Source organism: Lithobates pipiens, unplaced genomic scaffold (assembly GCF_037356315.1).
Source record: "Lithobates pipiens isolate NorthernLeopardFrog02 unplaced genomic scaffold, aLitPip1_a1.2 Scaffold_8, whole genome shotgun sequence".
Lineage (NCBI taxonomy): Eukaryota > Metazoa > Chordata > Amphibia > Anura > Ranidae > Lithobates > Lithobates pipiens.
Genome location: NW_027507903.1, coordinates 505,716,329 through 505,732,419, shown reverse-complemented (window position 1 = coordinate 505,732,419; position 16,091 = coordinate 505,716,329). Strand labels below are relative to the sequence as shown.

The 16,091-nt window shown below is 47.6% G+C and overlaps 1 protein-coding gene across 2 annotated transcripts in view; it reads left to right on the top strand.

Annotated features, from left to right (window-relative positions):
* Window positions 1–8,670: 8,670 nt before the first annotated feature.
* Window positions 8,671–16,091, top strand: part of DENND5B (DENN domain containing 5B) — a 167,138-nt gene continuing 159,717 nt past the window's right edge. For both annotated transcript variants that reach the window (XM_077469295.1, XM_077469294.1), the window contains exon 1: window positions 8,671–8,906. In XM_077469295.1, the coding sequence (XP_077325421.1) occupies window positions 8,795–8,906 (112 nt within the window). In that variant the 5' untranslated portion in view covers window positions 8,671–8,794. The remainder of the gene's footprint in view (window positions 8,907–16,091) is intronic.

Here is a 16,091-nt window from a genome sequence, read left to right as displayed (position 1 = left end):
ATCCTTTCTGGGCATGCGCCATTCTTAGTCCGTCGAACTAGCATACTGACGAGCGGATTGTCCGCTGAAACCAAAGTACGACGGACAGAATTTCGAAAAATCCGAAATCCTTAGTACGCCGGACTGCATGCTAAAAAAGTCCGCTGAAGCCCACACACGAGCGGATTGTCCGCTGAAATGTGTTTCGACGGACTACAGTCCGCCCGTGTGTACGCGGCATTAGGCTTTCTTTCATCTATTTTTATCTGGTGAAGAAGCTCTCTTCCAGATGTATCAGTTTACAGGAATGAGACAAACCAATCAACACTGGTAGGGGTGCTTACCGAGATCAATTTGATTTATCTATGTAATACCCCCCCCCCCCCCCCCAAAAAAACAGTTTACTGTAAGTGACAGTGTGAGCTGGAGCTTCAGCTTTTTATTGTATTCAAATCTGCTAATACATCTAATGCCTCGTACACACGATCAAACAATCCGATGTCACGCTACCCGGCCGGCCAGGAAAGGGGGTGGGGACGAGCGAGCCCCCCCTCCCTCCTGAGCCGTACCAGGCTGCATGCCCTCAACATGGGGGGGTGCCTTGTCCCCATGTTGATGAGGACAAGGGCCTCTTCCCGACAACCCTGGCCGTTGGTTTCGGGGTCTGCGGGTGGGGGGCTTATCGGAATCCAGGAGCCCCCTTTAATAAGGGAGCCCCCGGATACCGGCCCCCACCCTATGTGAATGAGTATGGGGTACAATGTACCCCTACCCATTCACCTGTGAAAAAAAAGTTAAAAAAAACAACACACAAGGGTTAAAATAGTTTATTGCACAGCTCCGGGGGTCTTCTTCCGTCTTCGGGGGTCTTCTCGCCAGACTCCTCCGCTATCTTCTGCTAGCTCTTTTACTAGCGGAGGAGCCCGGCTTTCTTCTTCGCCGCCGCCCTCTTCTTCCGACTTCGGGGGTCTTGTGCCCCCTCTTCGGTTCTTCTTGCTGGGCCACCGTGCCTTCTTTTGGGTCTTTTACAAGCGGTGGCCTGGTCTTCTGTCGCCGCGGTCTTCTGGCCTTCTGGGGTGCCTTCAGGTTTCTTCAGGGTTGCCCTGGCAAAGTGCCTAAAAATTGTGCAAAAATTGTATACAAGTCAGCAGATGGAACAAACCTGCCTTTTAGATACACAAGGCCACAGGTTTTCATTGTGTATCATTGTAAGTTTACAACCTTCTAGCCACCTGTGTCCTAACAAACAATGAGGACATTGGGCGCCTACACAGCATCCTTATTGGCCTCTACCCTACTCCTCTCCATCAGTATTGGGTTCACTTTAGCTGAGTGAGGAGGCAAAACATTGGAATACTAATCAGTACCAGTATGCACAGGTTTATTTGCTTTGTAGGAATAAATTACTTTAAACGTTGGGTAACCTACGTGTGGAGATGTTGCTGCGTTATGTAAAACTATTCATTTCGTTTTTTACATTTTAGAATGAGGTTCATAATTTTAAAGGGTGTCTTGCCTGAAAAAAGGTTGACAAACACTGATCCAAGTTCTGTAAGGTGGGGCCTCTATGGCTTGGACATCCCATACTGCATTGTGGTGCCATCTTTTCCCCAGGTAAGTGACACACACACACACACACACACCTGGCCATCCAAATGATGTTAAAAAAAAAACATTATTAATTAGATCAGACAACCTTCTTCCATTGCTCTGTAGTCCAGTTCTGATGTTCACATGCCCATTGTAAGTACTTTTGGCTGTGGAGATGGGCAGGGCGTACTAGGCAGCTGCTTAAGGCATAGCCACAGCCACTGGTTTCCCAACTCTGCTGATGACAGGTCCTTTCTGCTCTCCTAATATAAAGATGATAAAAGGCTCGTCACTGTTCTGCTGTCAGGGGCATCTGGTCTGCAGACTCCTGCCGCAGGTGGTGAGATGAACATTAGAGGTTCCTATGCAGCAGCCTCAGAAGGGAATCAATGCCACCTGTGGCAGAAGTCTGCAAACCAGGTGCCCTTGACAGTGGAACATTGATGAGCCTTTTTTCACCTTGTGAGTTGCTTACTTAGCATAATACATTTTGTTTATTTACTGTAACACTCAGATGCCGCTTGCATCTTTATTTTCTTCGCTTTCACAGTATAGAGTTTTCTTCTGCCTCTAAAGACAAGCAGCCTAAAGTGTGTGTGCCTCCTCTATGGAAATTATAAATCATTAGCAGACTCTGGACTCTATGGGCATTCAGAAATCTCTGGAATAGGTTACTTCTGTCCTGTGCTATACATTGTTTTCCTCTTTACTGTTCTTCCTATCATGTGACTGGCCAAACAAGCTCCTCTCCTCCTCCCAAGTACCCGCCTACCAGTGGCGCCGTCCCCTCTCTCCACGCCACCCCCCTATATGCAATGGATAGATTCTTGCATAGCATGAATCTGTCCACAACCACTGTGACCGCCTCCTATTCATACGTTCGGCCCCTTTCAGGAAACCGGGCGCATGAATTACAGCGGCCGGGTTTTTTTTTGTAGCACCTGATTAGAGCTAGAGGCTCTAATAGGCTTCAAAATAGGGTGGGCTCAGGTTCCAGAGGATGCGCTCCGATCCCACCCAGGTCTGTTGCAACAGTGATCCTCCTGCCGGCCAATCTGAAAGCATGTATGAAACCCGTGTCCCAATTGGCCAAAACGTCAGGCGATCCTATTGGATGCCTCGTGGGAGGAGAAGTGAGGACACTGGAGCAGCTTTCCCAAGCTCGCCACATTACGGACAGAGATGACCTCGCTGGAAGATGGCTCAGTCTACTGCTCTCACCACCCGCATCCAGGGTAAGGACTGACCGGCAGACAGTGGGGGGGGGGGAGGAGTTGTTTGCCGCCCCCCCCAAAAAAAAACAATAGCCACGTCTGCCGCCTACAGTATGGTGTGTCAGAACTTAGTGCAAAATCCGCTTCTCCGGCTTACAAAAATATCTCCAACATGTCTTGGTGCTCTCCTAGGACTATGCTTTCAAGAAACACTATAAAACAACAAAGACCTAGTGCATTACCACTATAAAATTTTATTAAATAGATAATATGCTCACAAACACATCATCATTACAAGCGTGTCACCTTTCAGCATCCAATGCATTTTGTTCCTCGAAATGCGTAAGCGCAAAGGTCTTCCCATGTCAGATCTGGAAGCAGTCTCATCTGTATTTTATGACATGCTTGTTATGATCATATGTTTGTGAGCATATTACTTGTTTCATAAAATTGTATATGTAACAAAACGTCCCACACTCCACTTGAGTGCTTTCATCATATACCGCTTCCTCCCAGTCTGAATATAGATTTTAGATATTCCAACTGCTGATAATAACAAACAAGACAATAATCGTTTGGTTGCTGAACATGGACCGTTTATTGAAAACACAGGTACACAGGTAATACTCTGGACAATCCCCCCTTGCATTGCGGGCGGAGTAGACTGTCCAATCAGCAGTGAGAGTTGTTGGAGCAATTCGCCCCTACCAATCTCACAGCTAATCTACATACACATCCCATAATATCCAAGGCAGACAGACACAATAGAACAGTGATGGCAAACCTTGGCACCCCAGATGTTTTGGAACTACATTTCCCATGAACTACACTGCAGAGTGCATGAGCATCATGGAAAATGTAGTTCCAAAACATCTGGGGTGCCAAGGTTCGCCATCACTACAATAGAACATTGGAAGGCAGCCACACCCCAAAGGACCCAGCAAAGAGTACGCAACAAAATGAGACAATAAACAATTGGGTGAAAGACCCGGGCTTTCCAGATCTCATTAATCAGCATTCCTCTCACATACACCTGTCCACTGAGTCCCAAGCTGGCAGAGACCATCATGGCCTCCTAAATAATGTCCTAATGTTTACATAACAGAATATCTTCCTAAATGCTTGTAGCTCCCTCAAATGCCAGGGCCCATAGTCGGTAGGCTAGCATTCAATTCCCTCCAAAAGCCTCTGTCCCAGGTGAGTCTATCACAGTATAGTGGTAATTCTCAATGTCAATGCGCTCTCTCTCTGTTGTTATATAACCTTTCTATCAGAACCAGTATTAAAGTGGTAGTAAAGTTCTATTATTTTAATTTAAGAAGTAGAGGAAGAACACTACTGTGAGGGACCTGAAGGTAGGCAGAGGTGGACACTGATGTGAGGGGGAAAATGAAGGGCAGCAGAGAAGAGGAGAAGGCTGTGGTGGTGGTGGTGGTGGTGGGGGGGGGGGTATATGAAAGTGTACCATGTCTCCACAGCCTCTAACCACCTTCTGTACCTTGCCCTCAGTCTATAACCATCTCTTGTATGATGTCCTCAGTCTCTAACCATCTCTTGTACCATGTCCTCAGTCTCTAACCATCTCTTGTAACATGTCCTCAGTCTCTGACTATCTTCTGTACTATGTCTGCACACCCTATTGACCATCTCCTGTACTATGTCCACAGCCTCTTTGACCGCCTCCTGTACCATGTCCACACTGCCTATGACTATCTCCTGTACCATTTCCAGAGCCTCTCTCACCACCTCCTGTATCATGTCCACACAGCTTATGAACATCATCTGTACCATATCCGCAGCCTCTGACCACCTCTTATATGATGTCTGCAGCCTCTGACCACCTCTTGTATGATGTCCGCAGCCTCTGACCACCTCCTGTATTATGTCAGCAGCCTCTAACCATTTTAAAAAATATCAAGTGGCGCTGTGTCTTAAAAATATGACAAATATGGTGCTAAAACCTTATTTCAATCAAACAATTATGTGAAAAACTGATCAAATAGGGTATAATTGATAGTCCATAGAGACTGATAGTTGTTATCCACTTGTGCAAGTATCATACCAAAACACCCAAGAATGGTCATAAAAGAAAAGGATCCACCTTCCACCTCGACACAAACTGCTGCTTACTGGCTCACATGGATCTCTTAATTATAGGAGATAATGCACGCCTTTGGCTTAATACCCAGCCCGGGCCTTTGGTTACACACCGCCAAGATCCCAGCATCTTCACAGGGGTTAATGGCTCATACAGGAAGGGTATGAAAGATATTTCCCAGAAAACAGTAATAAAGAGATTCCATAGCATAAAAAACTATAAACAATTAATTTCACAAAGAATAATAGGAGGTATTGCACTTACATTTAAATAAAAGCATCATATGCAGAGTAAAAACCGAGCCAGCCAGTTCTTGGGAAACACTCCGTGGTCTGGGACTTCCGTGTATTGCAGTGACTTCAGCAGGTCGCTCCTCCCTACGCGTATCATCACACCTGACGTCGTCCTGGGGCCTCTAACCACCCCCTGTATCTTGTCCGCAGCCTCTATTCATCTCTTCTCTTGTACCATATCCACAATCACTGACCATCTCTCATCTTTTATCATGTCTGCAGTCTCTGAGGGGGGTCTGGAGAGGAGTCAAGAGTCTGAGCGCTGTCAGGATGAGGGTTGCCTGAAGGAGTCAGACATGTGTGGACTGTGTAGAGGAGACTATGGGATAAAACCCAGAGCAGCTAAGCTGGAGCCGTCTGACTGAGCCCTGCATGGTGCACCTGAGAGGAGGTCAGTGACAGCGCCACCAGGCCAGTCTGAGGAGGTGGGGTCACTGTAGTAAGGAGGGGGGGTGAATACAATAATGTAAGGGGGCACTGATATAAAAGTTCCCCTTATACAGGGCCAGACTGGGAATAAAATCTCATACCAGCCCCACAGCTTTATTATACCAGAGCAACAGCATAACGTCATTATTTGCTTGTTCATAAAAGGGAAAACCATATATTTTAAATCACATTTGAAGAGTGTATTATATATAGATAAGACAGATATTAAATCACATAGGGCTTTGTATATATATATATATATATATATAGTTATATTCCAAATTCCAGTTAAAAGTGGCCAATTGTTAAGGGGGACCCCAGGAACTCAGAACGTGGGGGGGGGGCACCTTCCACAGAAAGAATACACTAAGGTAAGGGGGGTGGGTTGCTGATATAAGGGGGAAACCCTTTATATCAGTGCCCCCTTACATTATCGTATTCACACCCCCCTTACATCAGTGATCTCCCTTCAGACTGGCCTGGCAGTGCTGCCACTGACCTCCTCTCAGGTGCACCATGCAGGGCTTAGTCAGTCGGCTCTGGCTTGGTGACTTCAGTTTTATCCTATAGTCTCCTCTCCACAGTCCACACATGTCTGACTTCTACCATGACACCCATCCTCGCGGCGCTCCTACTCTTGGCTCCTCTCAGAGACTGCAGATATGATACAAGAGCTCAATGCAGCCTCACCAGTGCCCATCAAATGCAGCCTCATTGTGCCCATCAAATGCAGCTTCACTGTGCCCATCAATGCAGCCTCACTGTGCTCATAATATGCAGCTTTTATCTGCCCATGAATGCAGTCTCACTGTGCCCATGAATGCAGCCTCACTGTGCCCACCATTGCAGCCTCACTGTGCCCATCAATGCAGCCTCACTGTGCCGTGAATCCAGTCTCACTGTGCCCGTGAATACAGTCTCACTGTGCCCATGAATGCAGCCTCACTGTGCCCATCACTGCAGCCCCTCCCCGTGCCCCATGTCCCAGTCTGCAGTCCCTGTCTGTGGGAAGGTGTGCTGTTGATGCTCAGTACGGTACCTTGCATGCCAGCAGAATATCCATGATGGCCAGCAGCAGGCAGGGTCTGTTTTCATTTTGGATGGGGACAGTGCTCCTTCCAGAGGATCTGTTTGCTGTGAGATGGAGTGGTCCCTGGCCACCTGCACTTTCAGCCGTCCTCATTTTCCAGCCCCAGTCAGTGAGATGGAGTGGTCCCTGGCCACCTGTACTTTCAGCCGTCCTCATTTTCCGGCCCCAGTCAGCCTGTCCTCTGGTCACGGGGAAGTGGAGAGCACTGGGTGGGAGCTGGAGGGAAGGGTGAGCAGAGAGTACTGGCGGGGTTGGAGAGCACATGGGTGGGGGCAAAGAGCAAGGGGGAGTGGAGATCATTGGGGTGGGGAGTGGAGAGTGTGGGGGGGACTTGAGAGCAGTGGTGGGGGCCAAAAAGAACAGGGGTGAAGAGCACGGGAGGCTGAGAGCACTGGGGGTTTAAGTGGGGGGTGGCGAAGAGCACTTGGGGGAGCTTGATATCACTGGGGGGAGCAGAAAAACAGGGCTGGAGAGCACGGGGGGGGGAGAGCACCAGTGGGGGCCAGAAAGAATAGGGGTGGAAAGCACGGGGGACTGGAGAGCACTATGGGGGTGGAGAGCACTGGTAGGGATGGAGAGCACATGGGTGGGGACAAAATGCAGGGGGGAGTGGAGAGTACAGGGGTGGGGAGTGGAGAGTGCTGGGGGGGAGCTTGAGAGAGCACTGGAGGGGGAGCCAAAAAGAACAGGGTTGGAGAGCACGGGGGCAGAGAGCACTGGGGGGTGGGGCTGGTGAGCAATGGGTGGAGCTTGAGAGCACCGGGGGCAGGAAGAACAGGGGTGGGGAGCACGGGGAGCTGGAGAGCACTGTGGGGGGTGGAGAGCACTGGGGTGGGGGCTGGAGAGTGATGGGGAGAGCTGGAGAGCACTGGGGGGGGGGGAGAAAGAACAGGGGTTGAGAGAACTGTGGGGAGAGGAGAGCACTGGGGGGGGGGGGGAGAGCCAGGGAGCACAAGGAGAACGGGGTCAGTAAAAGAAGTTGGATAGGAGGATCGGCAGGGGGGCATTAGCTTTCTATATTCCTCCATGCAGCCGCTGAATGCTTGATTCTCCTCTTCTCCCTCCTGCAAGCAGTCAGCGGCTGCATGGAGGAATATAGAAAGCTCTATATGCGGCCCCCTGCCGGTCCTCCTATCCAGGCACACAGGGCAGACATCTAGTCCTGTGGATCACAGAGCTGGCTGATTCTGTTTGGCGGCGGCGCTGTAACACGGTCCCGCCCCCCTAGACCGGCTCGTGTGATAGGTGGAACACTGATTCTACTATCACACGAGTCGGTCTAGGGGGCGGAACCGTGTTACAGCGCCGCCGCCAAACAGAATCAGCCAGCTCTGTGATCCACAGGAGAGAGTGGAGCGCTGCAGCCGCAACACAAACTGGCCCCTGGGCAGGCGGCCTAGCGGGAAATTTCCCGGTATCCTGGTAGGCCAGTCCGGACCCTCACCTCAGGGTATTCACTTTGCAGAAGGTGGTCTCTGGTGACCAGAAAACGGTCATTTTAGGTACTTGTTTGTAGTGTCTAAATATGCGGCTCTGTCAGTAAATTCCATAATTTTTTCCAGCAAAAAATTGGTGCTGTTTGTAAATGTTGGCGTCCTTCCCAGTAAATTTCACTTCGGAGGGTTGGCAACACTGGTCCCAGGATCAGCACTCGTTTATTCCCCAGATAGCATTGCAGAGAATGGCCGCACATTTCTATGTGTATATATAAGTATATAGCGGTGTTTCTCCTCTATATACTGTACACTGTATTGTATTGCTCTGTGTAGTAAATCACAGCCTTCCGCTACAGACAGCGGTGGAGAACCTCTGGCCACACAGTAGGCGTGTTAATGACCTTAGGGGTGTGGTTCCGCGGAAGTTATTTATAAGGTGGGCGGGATTCCGGAATGGCTCCTCCCAGACAGGCGCGGTTTAGCTTGTAGTCAGGGCTCTCGCCAGTAGGCGGGGTTAGTGCTCCGCAGTGCCCCCTAGTGGACTCCGCAGGCGGCTCTGAGCCTATTCAGGTGATCGCAGGGACGCGGATCGGTGGCCGGTGGTTATGGATCGAAGAGGCGGCCGGTGCTGAGGACGGATCGGGGAGCGGAAACACACCGGGACGATGAGCTCCTCTCCAGCAGCGGGCTCGGCCGCTCCGCCCTGCCGCTTGGCCCATTACTTCGTGATCTGCGGGACGGACGCGGATAGCGGGCTGGAGCCGGATGAGCTGGCCGGTGAGACGGGGGACGGGGCTGGGCACACACCGGGAATACTGGGCACACACCGGGAATACTGGGCACACACCGGGAGGGGGAGGAGGACTCATCCTGTGCTACAATGTCTACAGAATGGTGATGAGGGGTCCCTGGTGTGCCGGGGTCAGAGACTGGGGGTGGATATACAGGTTGGGTCTAGGGGGGATCTGTGGTGCCAGGGGGTATGAGTGATTTTGCGTGGTATGGATTAATGTCATGGGCAGTATGAATATAGGTACAGGGAAGGGGGGTATGTGTGATGAGGTGCCAGGTATGATCCAAGTTGTGCCAGGGGGGGTATGCGTGATGGGGTATCAGGATGGTATGAATTATGGGATGATGGGGTACCAAGGCAGTATGGCTATAGGTACAGGGAAGGGGGATATGTGTGATTTGTACTGGGGGGGGGGGGGGGGGTTATGTATTATGTGGAGCCAGGGGTATGTGTGATGGGGTACCAGGGCAGTATGAATTATGGGGTGCTGGGGGGGTTATGTGTGATGGGGTACCAGGGCGGGATGCATTATGGGGAGCCAGAGGTATGTGTGATGGGGTACCAGGGGGGTATAAATATAGGTACGGGTAATGGGGATATGTGTGATTTGTACTGGGGGGGGGTTATGTATGATGGGGTACCAGGGCGGTATGAATTATGGGGAGCCGGGGGTTATGTATGATTGGGTGCCAGGGTGGGATGCATTATTGGGAGCTGGGGGATAGTTTGATGGAGTACCAGGGCAGTATGAATATGATTAGGGGGGATGTGATGGGGTACCAGGACAGTATGAATGGTATCAGGGTTGCATGTGTAATGGGGTGAGGTTATGTGTTTTGGGTACTGAGGGGAAGGGTATGTGTGGTACAGGCTGGGGTATGTGTTGGGGTGTCGGGGAGGTACGTTGGGTTGTGAGGGAGGGGGGTATGTATGTTGTGTATTGAGGGGGGTATGTGTGATGGGGTGCCCGGCGGTTATGCATGTTGGGTGTGGGGGGGTTATGCGTGTTTGGGTGCCAGGGTGGTTGGGTGTATTGAAGATGGTCAGCATTGACATGCTGTGATACTATTTTATTTTTTTAGCCTATATCACACATGTTCCTTTATACATTGTATCTTATATTGAGGAATAATTGTTGTCATTGTATACATATCAGTAAAGTAACATTGCATTATTTCCTATGTGGCAAGTGTTGGCACTCTGTAGAGATGGCAGGCATCCAGAGATTCAGCAGTGTGACCCGGGACTGAATCCTTCCCAGTGGACTTCTAATGATGTGGCTCAGTAGCAGGAGGGGAACATGGTATGGCAGGCTACAGAGAAAAAGATGCCATGATAAGAGGGTACAGGGCGCACTGGATTTGCTCTGGCACCTGGTTTCTGTCATCACTATATTGTAGGAGGGAAGGGAAGCAGGGGTGACAATCTCTTGGCAGATACGTGTAAAGCAATGTGTGGGATCCCATAAAAAGCAATGTTGATGACTTAAAGGGACATGTCAGGAAGGTGTGGGCGATGCCATTCTCACTGTGCCGGATCCAGAATCATTAGCTTTATACTTGCTGCCTTACTTTATGACTCCTAGAGCTAGAACAAGTATACATCCAGCAAAGTTTTCCCAAGTAGCAAAGCAGGATGAAGATGGCAGCCCTGGAAGCTGTATATGTAAACACCCATCCATATTTCTATTGTGACAGGTGCTATTTAAAGTACCAGCTGGCAAGTTTTTCTGACCGTGTCCAATGATTTGGAAACAGATTCCAAGGCAGCAAATGTTAAAGTATAAATAAACTTGAACACTCATATTATTTTAACATGTTTATTACAAAAAAAAAAGAATCAGTATCTCGAGGTCTGTAAGCTAGGATGCATGGTGATCCTGTCATTAACGACCTTCCTTGGGCATTTCCTGTTATGAGGTGACAACTCTTTCCCTATTTCCCAATTATTCTCAAGTTGCTCTTTCTCAGTGGAGACCCCAAGTGGTGATGGGACATACTGCACAGATATGTTCCACTGTTGTCACTATAGGAAATCCACTCTGCAAAATGACCTTACTGAAGTGAAAGTAGACATGAACTGACTGCAAAGAAACTCTAGGAGATCCGCAGCGCTGAAATGTAACGAAAGGAAGAAAAATGTGAAAATTATAAAAACAAAAACATGGCAATTGTTTATCATATGCAGTGCTTTAGTGTTAAAGGTTATTCATTTTTTCCTTTCCACATACAATATTTTATTGATTTGCAATGTGCCTTTCAGCTTGCTAGAAAACTTGCCTAATCCAGGAGGAATCCATTCCATAGCACAACCTCCTCCCTCCGTCCATGTCATGGCCCTTTCCTGTGTGTAAATTATGATCTGTGCTGGCCCAGCTCCTTCACCCCGCCTCTAACCTCCCTACATAATCTTTTTAATGTAGCTACTGAGGGAGGAGTGAAGGGAATGTTTGGGATGGTGGCTCTCAGGCCTTTTGGATGTCTACAGGTAAACAGGTCTTACAAGTAAATAATATGCAGAAATTACATGAAAAATGGGAAGATTGTTGTTGAAATGAATAGTCTGGCAACAGACACTAAGGAAACTTTTATTATGCGGCTCTATTGCTGACCTCTAAGAATACTATTTGCCTGGCCTGAATCCGACTTCAAGACTTTGATGGTGGATTTAAACTTCAGAATTCCCTTCTGGTTAACGCATTTTATTTTGCTTGTTGCGTTCAGGTAGCCCATTTGTTATGAATGGGCTGCCAATGCACAACAGGGAAAAATACAGCTTGACCCTTTTTTTTTTTTTTTTTTTTTTACAATGCAGCGCACCACAACACACATGTGATAACATCTACTGTACAGGGTTTTGGGCTGCCGTTCTCGATAGATGATGTATGGTGATATGTACACTTTAGCAGATGTCTCTGTAAGCACAATTATGAATGAGCCGGGAAGTCTTTATTTCTTTTACTTGTTCTAGATCTCTGGAATTTTAATTAGCATGACAACTGGGCAACAAACATTTTCAGCAATAGAGATCTGCAGTGTGTGACAATGTTCTGGCTCTTTCTGGTCTTCTAGACCTGGATGATGACCACATTTGGCAGTCCTAGGAGCTCATTATTGCACACAATTTTACATTGCTGAAAAATCTCTATGCCGGGTAGTATCGAGTCTGTGCCGGTGATACTTAAATAGCTTATTCAAGTACAGATCTCTCCCCACCAATTGTTTAATGCCTGATATTGACTTCTTTCTTTTTCTTTCTTTTTCTTTCTTTTTCTTTCTTTTTCTTTCTTTTTCTTTCTTTTTCTTTCTTTTTCTTTCTTTTTCTTTCTTTTTCTTTCTTTTTCTTTCTTTTTCTTTCTTTTTCTTTCTTTTTCTTTCTTTCTTTCTTGTTCCGAAACAGGTAGTACTTTGAATTGGTTGCCAGGGCACATTAACGCATTGCAGTGGCCTGGAGAAACATGAATGGGCTCCCATATATATTTTTCCGTTGTTTAATTACCTGCTTGTGTAGAGTTGGGTTTAAGGCCCCCTTTCACACTGATGCACGTTTGCTGCACTAAAACACAGCTGTAAAATGCACCAAGAACAGAATCAACTTATTTTCCTTTTAAATCCTATGAAACACTTCATGTCAGTGTGCTGCAGATGCAGTGTGTTTTGAAAAGTCCTGCATGCTACATCTTCGATGCCCTGTTTCAGAAACTCACCTATTATTATTATTATTAGAAACGCAACAAAAACGCACAAGGTTGTGTCGCATGTCCAAGTTTCACTGATGCATACTGGGAGTCAGAAATCCAAAACCGCATTGAAAACACATTCAGGCCTCATGCACACTGGACCATCTCTTAGATGCCTTTTCTCATGGCAGCAGTGTTTTGGCAGAAGAAAACTCTTGATACTTGTAAACGCGGTTAGGCACATCAGGTGCATAGGCATTCATTTAGTTGGGCAGAATAATACCTTATTCTGCCCATTGAAATTAATGATCGAGCACTAAACGCGTCTGGCATCAAGCATTTCCTTCTTTTTTTTTTTTTTTTTTTTTTTAGCGCTAATACGCTGCTGCACATGGATGCACTGACAGTGGGTTTTTATTCTGCCTGTTAACGCTTATAGGTGCATGGACACATAGGCTAACATGTAGGGGCATTTAAAGGTAGGGAAAAAAAAAACCGCCAGGCCTCTCTAATGGCAGCATTAAGAACGCCCAGTGCACATGAGACCCTAAACTGTATACCATGTATTTAACCCTTTGATCGCCCCTGATGTTAACCCCTTCCCTGCCAGTGTCAGTACAGTAACTGTGCATATTTTTAGCACTGATTAATGTCACTGGTTCCCAAAAAAGTTTAAAAAATGTCCGTTAGGTGTTCGATCTGTCCGCCGCAATGTTGCAGTCCTTACAAATCACTGATCGCCACCATTAGTAAAAAAGAAATGATAAAAATGCCATAAATCTATCCCCTATTTTGTAGGCGCAGTAACTTTTGCGCAAACCAGTCAATGTATACTTATTGGGATTTGCTTTGCCAACAATATGTAGCAGAATACAAATTGGCCTAAAATTGATATACATCTTGTTACGCTAAAAAAAAAGAAAAAAAAAAAGTGTAAAAAATAAAAACCTCAGAGGTGATCAAATACCACAAAAGAGAGCTCTATTTGTGGGGAAAAAAAAGACATCAATTTTGTTTGGGTACAACATTGCATGAACGTAAGAAAGACGCAGTGCCGTACTACAAAAAGTAGCCTGGTCATTAAGGGGGTAAATCCTTCTGGGGATGCAGTGGTTAAGCGCACCAATGTGAAAGGGCTCTTTCATTTATTAAAGTCTCTTTTACAGGGTAGTCGGGTAGAGCAGACCATTGTAGAGACAATTTTTGTAAATATTTCCTAGCAATGTTCTTAAATAATACAGATTTGTTGGGATCATAGGGTTTATTTAACTAAAGGCAAATCCACTTTGCACTACTAGTGCACTTGGTAGTGCTGTAGATCTGAAGGGGACATGCAAGGAAATAAAGAATAAAAAATAAAATAAAAAAATACAGCATTTTTGCTTGTACATGATTGGATGATAAAAATCAGCAGAGCTTCCCCATCATCTCAAAATTTCCCCTCAGATCTACAGTGACTGCATTTCCAAGTGCACTTGCAGTGCAATGTTGATTTGCTTATTATTTATTATTATTATTATTCCCCCTGTTTTTATATTGAAGCAGGAAGTTTTGATCTGTATTTTGGCCTTAGAACTTTTCTGCTGTTCCTGTCGTCTCCTTCAGCCTCCATAAGATATTTGCATTGTAGATTCATGACACACATAGACAATCGCTGTAACGGATGTCATCTGGGGATGTTGTGATTCCCATATCCCAACCCCCCTCCCCACGTCCTGCTTCTGCTGAGCCTTCTCTGCAGAGCTGTGGAGGAAGCTTCTTCTGCCGGGAATGATTAGGCTTAGCCTGGAGGATTGCGTTGCTATCTGTCTGGAGCAGAATTGCCCCCATACAATGATTTTCATGGCGGCAGTAATGGCGATCTCAGCATCGCCAAAGAAAAAGAACAGTATCCATTTTTTACATGAGTGATAATGTAAGCTTGTGTGTTATGACTCTGGTCACATCTGTTTGAAAGCATCCAAGCCGTGTCATAAGATAATGAGGGATGAGAATCGCAGGCGATCGGAATTGAACTTGTGGCAATGCTGGTTTTAGCGGCAATTGGTGTTTGATAAATGTTACATTGCGCCTACCAAGGCCTGATTCACACCTATGCCCTTTTTGCATATTTGCACTACAGTCCATTTAACATGGTTTCCTATAGAACACGTTCTGTAGTGAAAATCTGCAAAAGCACAAAAAAATGCATATTTGCACTAAAGAACATGTTCGATAGGAAACCATGTTAAATGGACTGTAGTGCAAAAAGCACTAAAAATGCATAGGTGTGAATTGGGCCTAAAAGATAATTTCTTGCAGTGCGATATTACATTCTCAGCTCGGCCAGTGATGACCTTACCCTCCTTTTCAAGCTGTAGAATAAGTGCAGGTTTGTGGTGTTTTATTTATTTTGACCACAGTTTATACTCTTTATGTGTAAATTGGCTTTGCAGCTGTATTCGGATGCAATGACATAACAGGGTAAGGGGGTTCCTGGGGTTCCTGGGGTAGTCATGGCTTATCGCTAAGGGTAAAACTTCCCCACACTAGAACCTAGAAGAAATATTTTCTTTCCTCAATTACCAATTTCTATTGAATATCTCTATGCAATACAGAAAATATCAAAAGGCAATATACAATGTAGCAGGGACGTTGCATCGGGGTCCTCTGAGAGCCCCCGCCCCTGGCATCGGGGTCCTCTGAGAGCCCCCGCCCCTGGCATCGGGGTCCTCTGAGAGCCCCCGCCCCTGGCATCGGGGTCCTCTGAGAGCCCCCGCCCCTGGCATCGGGGTCCTCTGAGAGCCCCCGCCCCTGGCATCGGGGTCCTCTGAGAGCCCCCGCCCCTGGCATCGGGGTCCTCTGAGAAGCCCCTGGCATCGGGGTCCTCTGAGAAGCCCCTGGCATCGGGGTCCTCTGAGAAGCCCCTGGCATCGGGGTCCTCTGAGAAGCCCCCGGCATCGGGGTCCTCTGAGAAGCCCCCGGCATCGGGGTCCTCTGAGAAGCCCCCGGCATCGGGGTCCTCTGAGAAGCCCCCGGCATCGGGGTCCTCTGAGAAGCCCCCGGCATCGGGGTCCTCTGAGAAGCCCCCGGCATCGGGGTCCTCTGAGAAGCCCCCGGCATCGGGGTCCTCTGAGAAGCCCCCGGCATCGGGGTCCTCTGAGAAGCCCCCGGCATCGGGGTCCTCTGAGAAGCCCCCGGCATCGGGGTCCTCTGAGAAGCCCCCGGCATCGGGGTCCTCAGAGAGCCTCCCCTCTCCTTGGGGACCCCTGCAGAGACTCAGGGCTATGGGCCCCAGATTCGGAGCTATAGCCCCAAAAGCCACCCCCTAGTGACATCACTGCAGTGTAGACTTCAGTAATGAAAAATATATCCTATAGGTTATAATAAACACATAAATTATAATTACAGAGTGTACCCAGCATAAAGAGCCTGTATTATATTATTGTGGGGGAGTCTTGCTCCTAGAGGTGCTGCCCGCACTTCATTCATGTGTCCAAAGCTGGCTAGT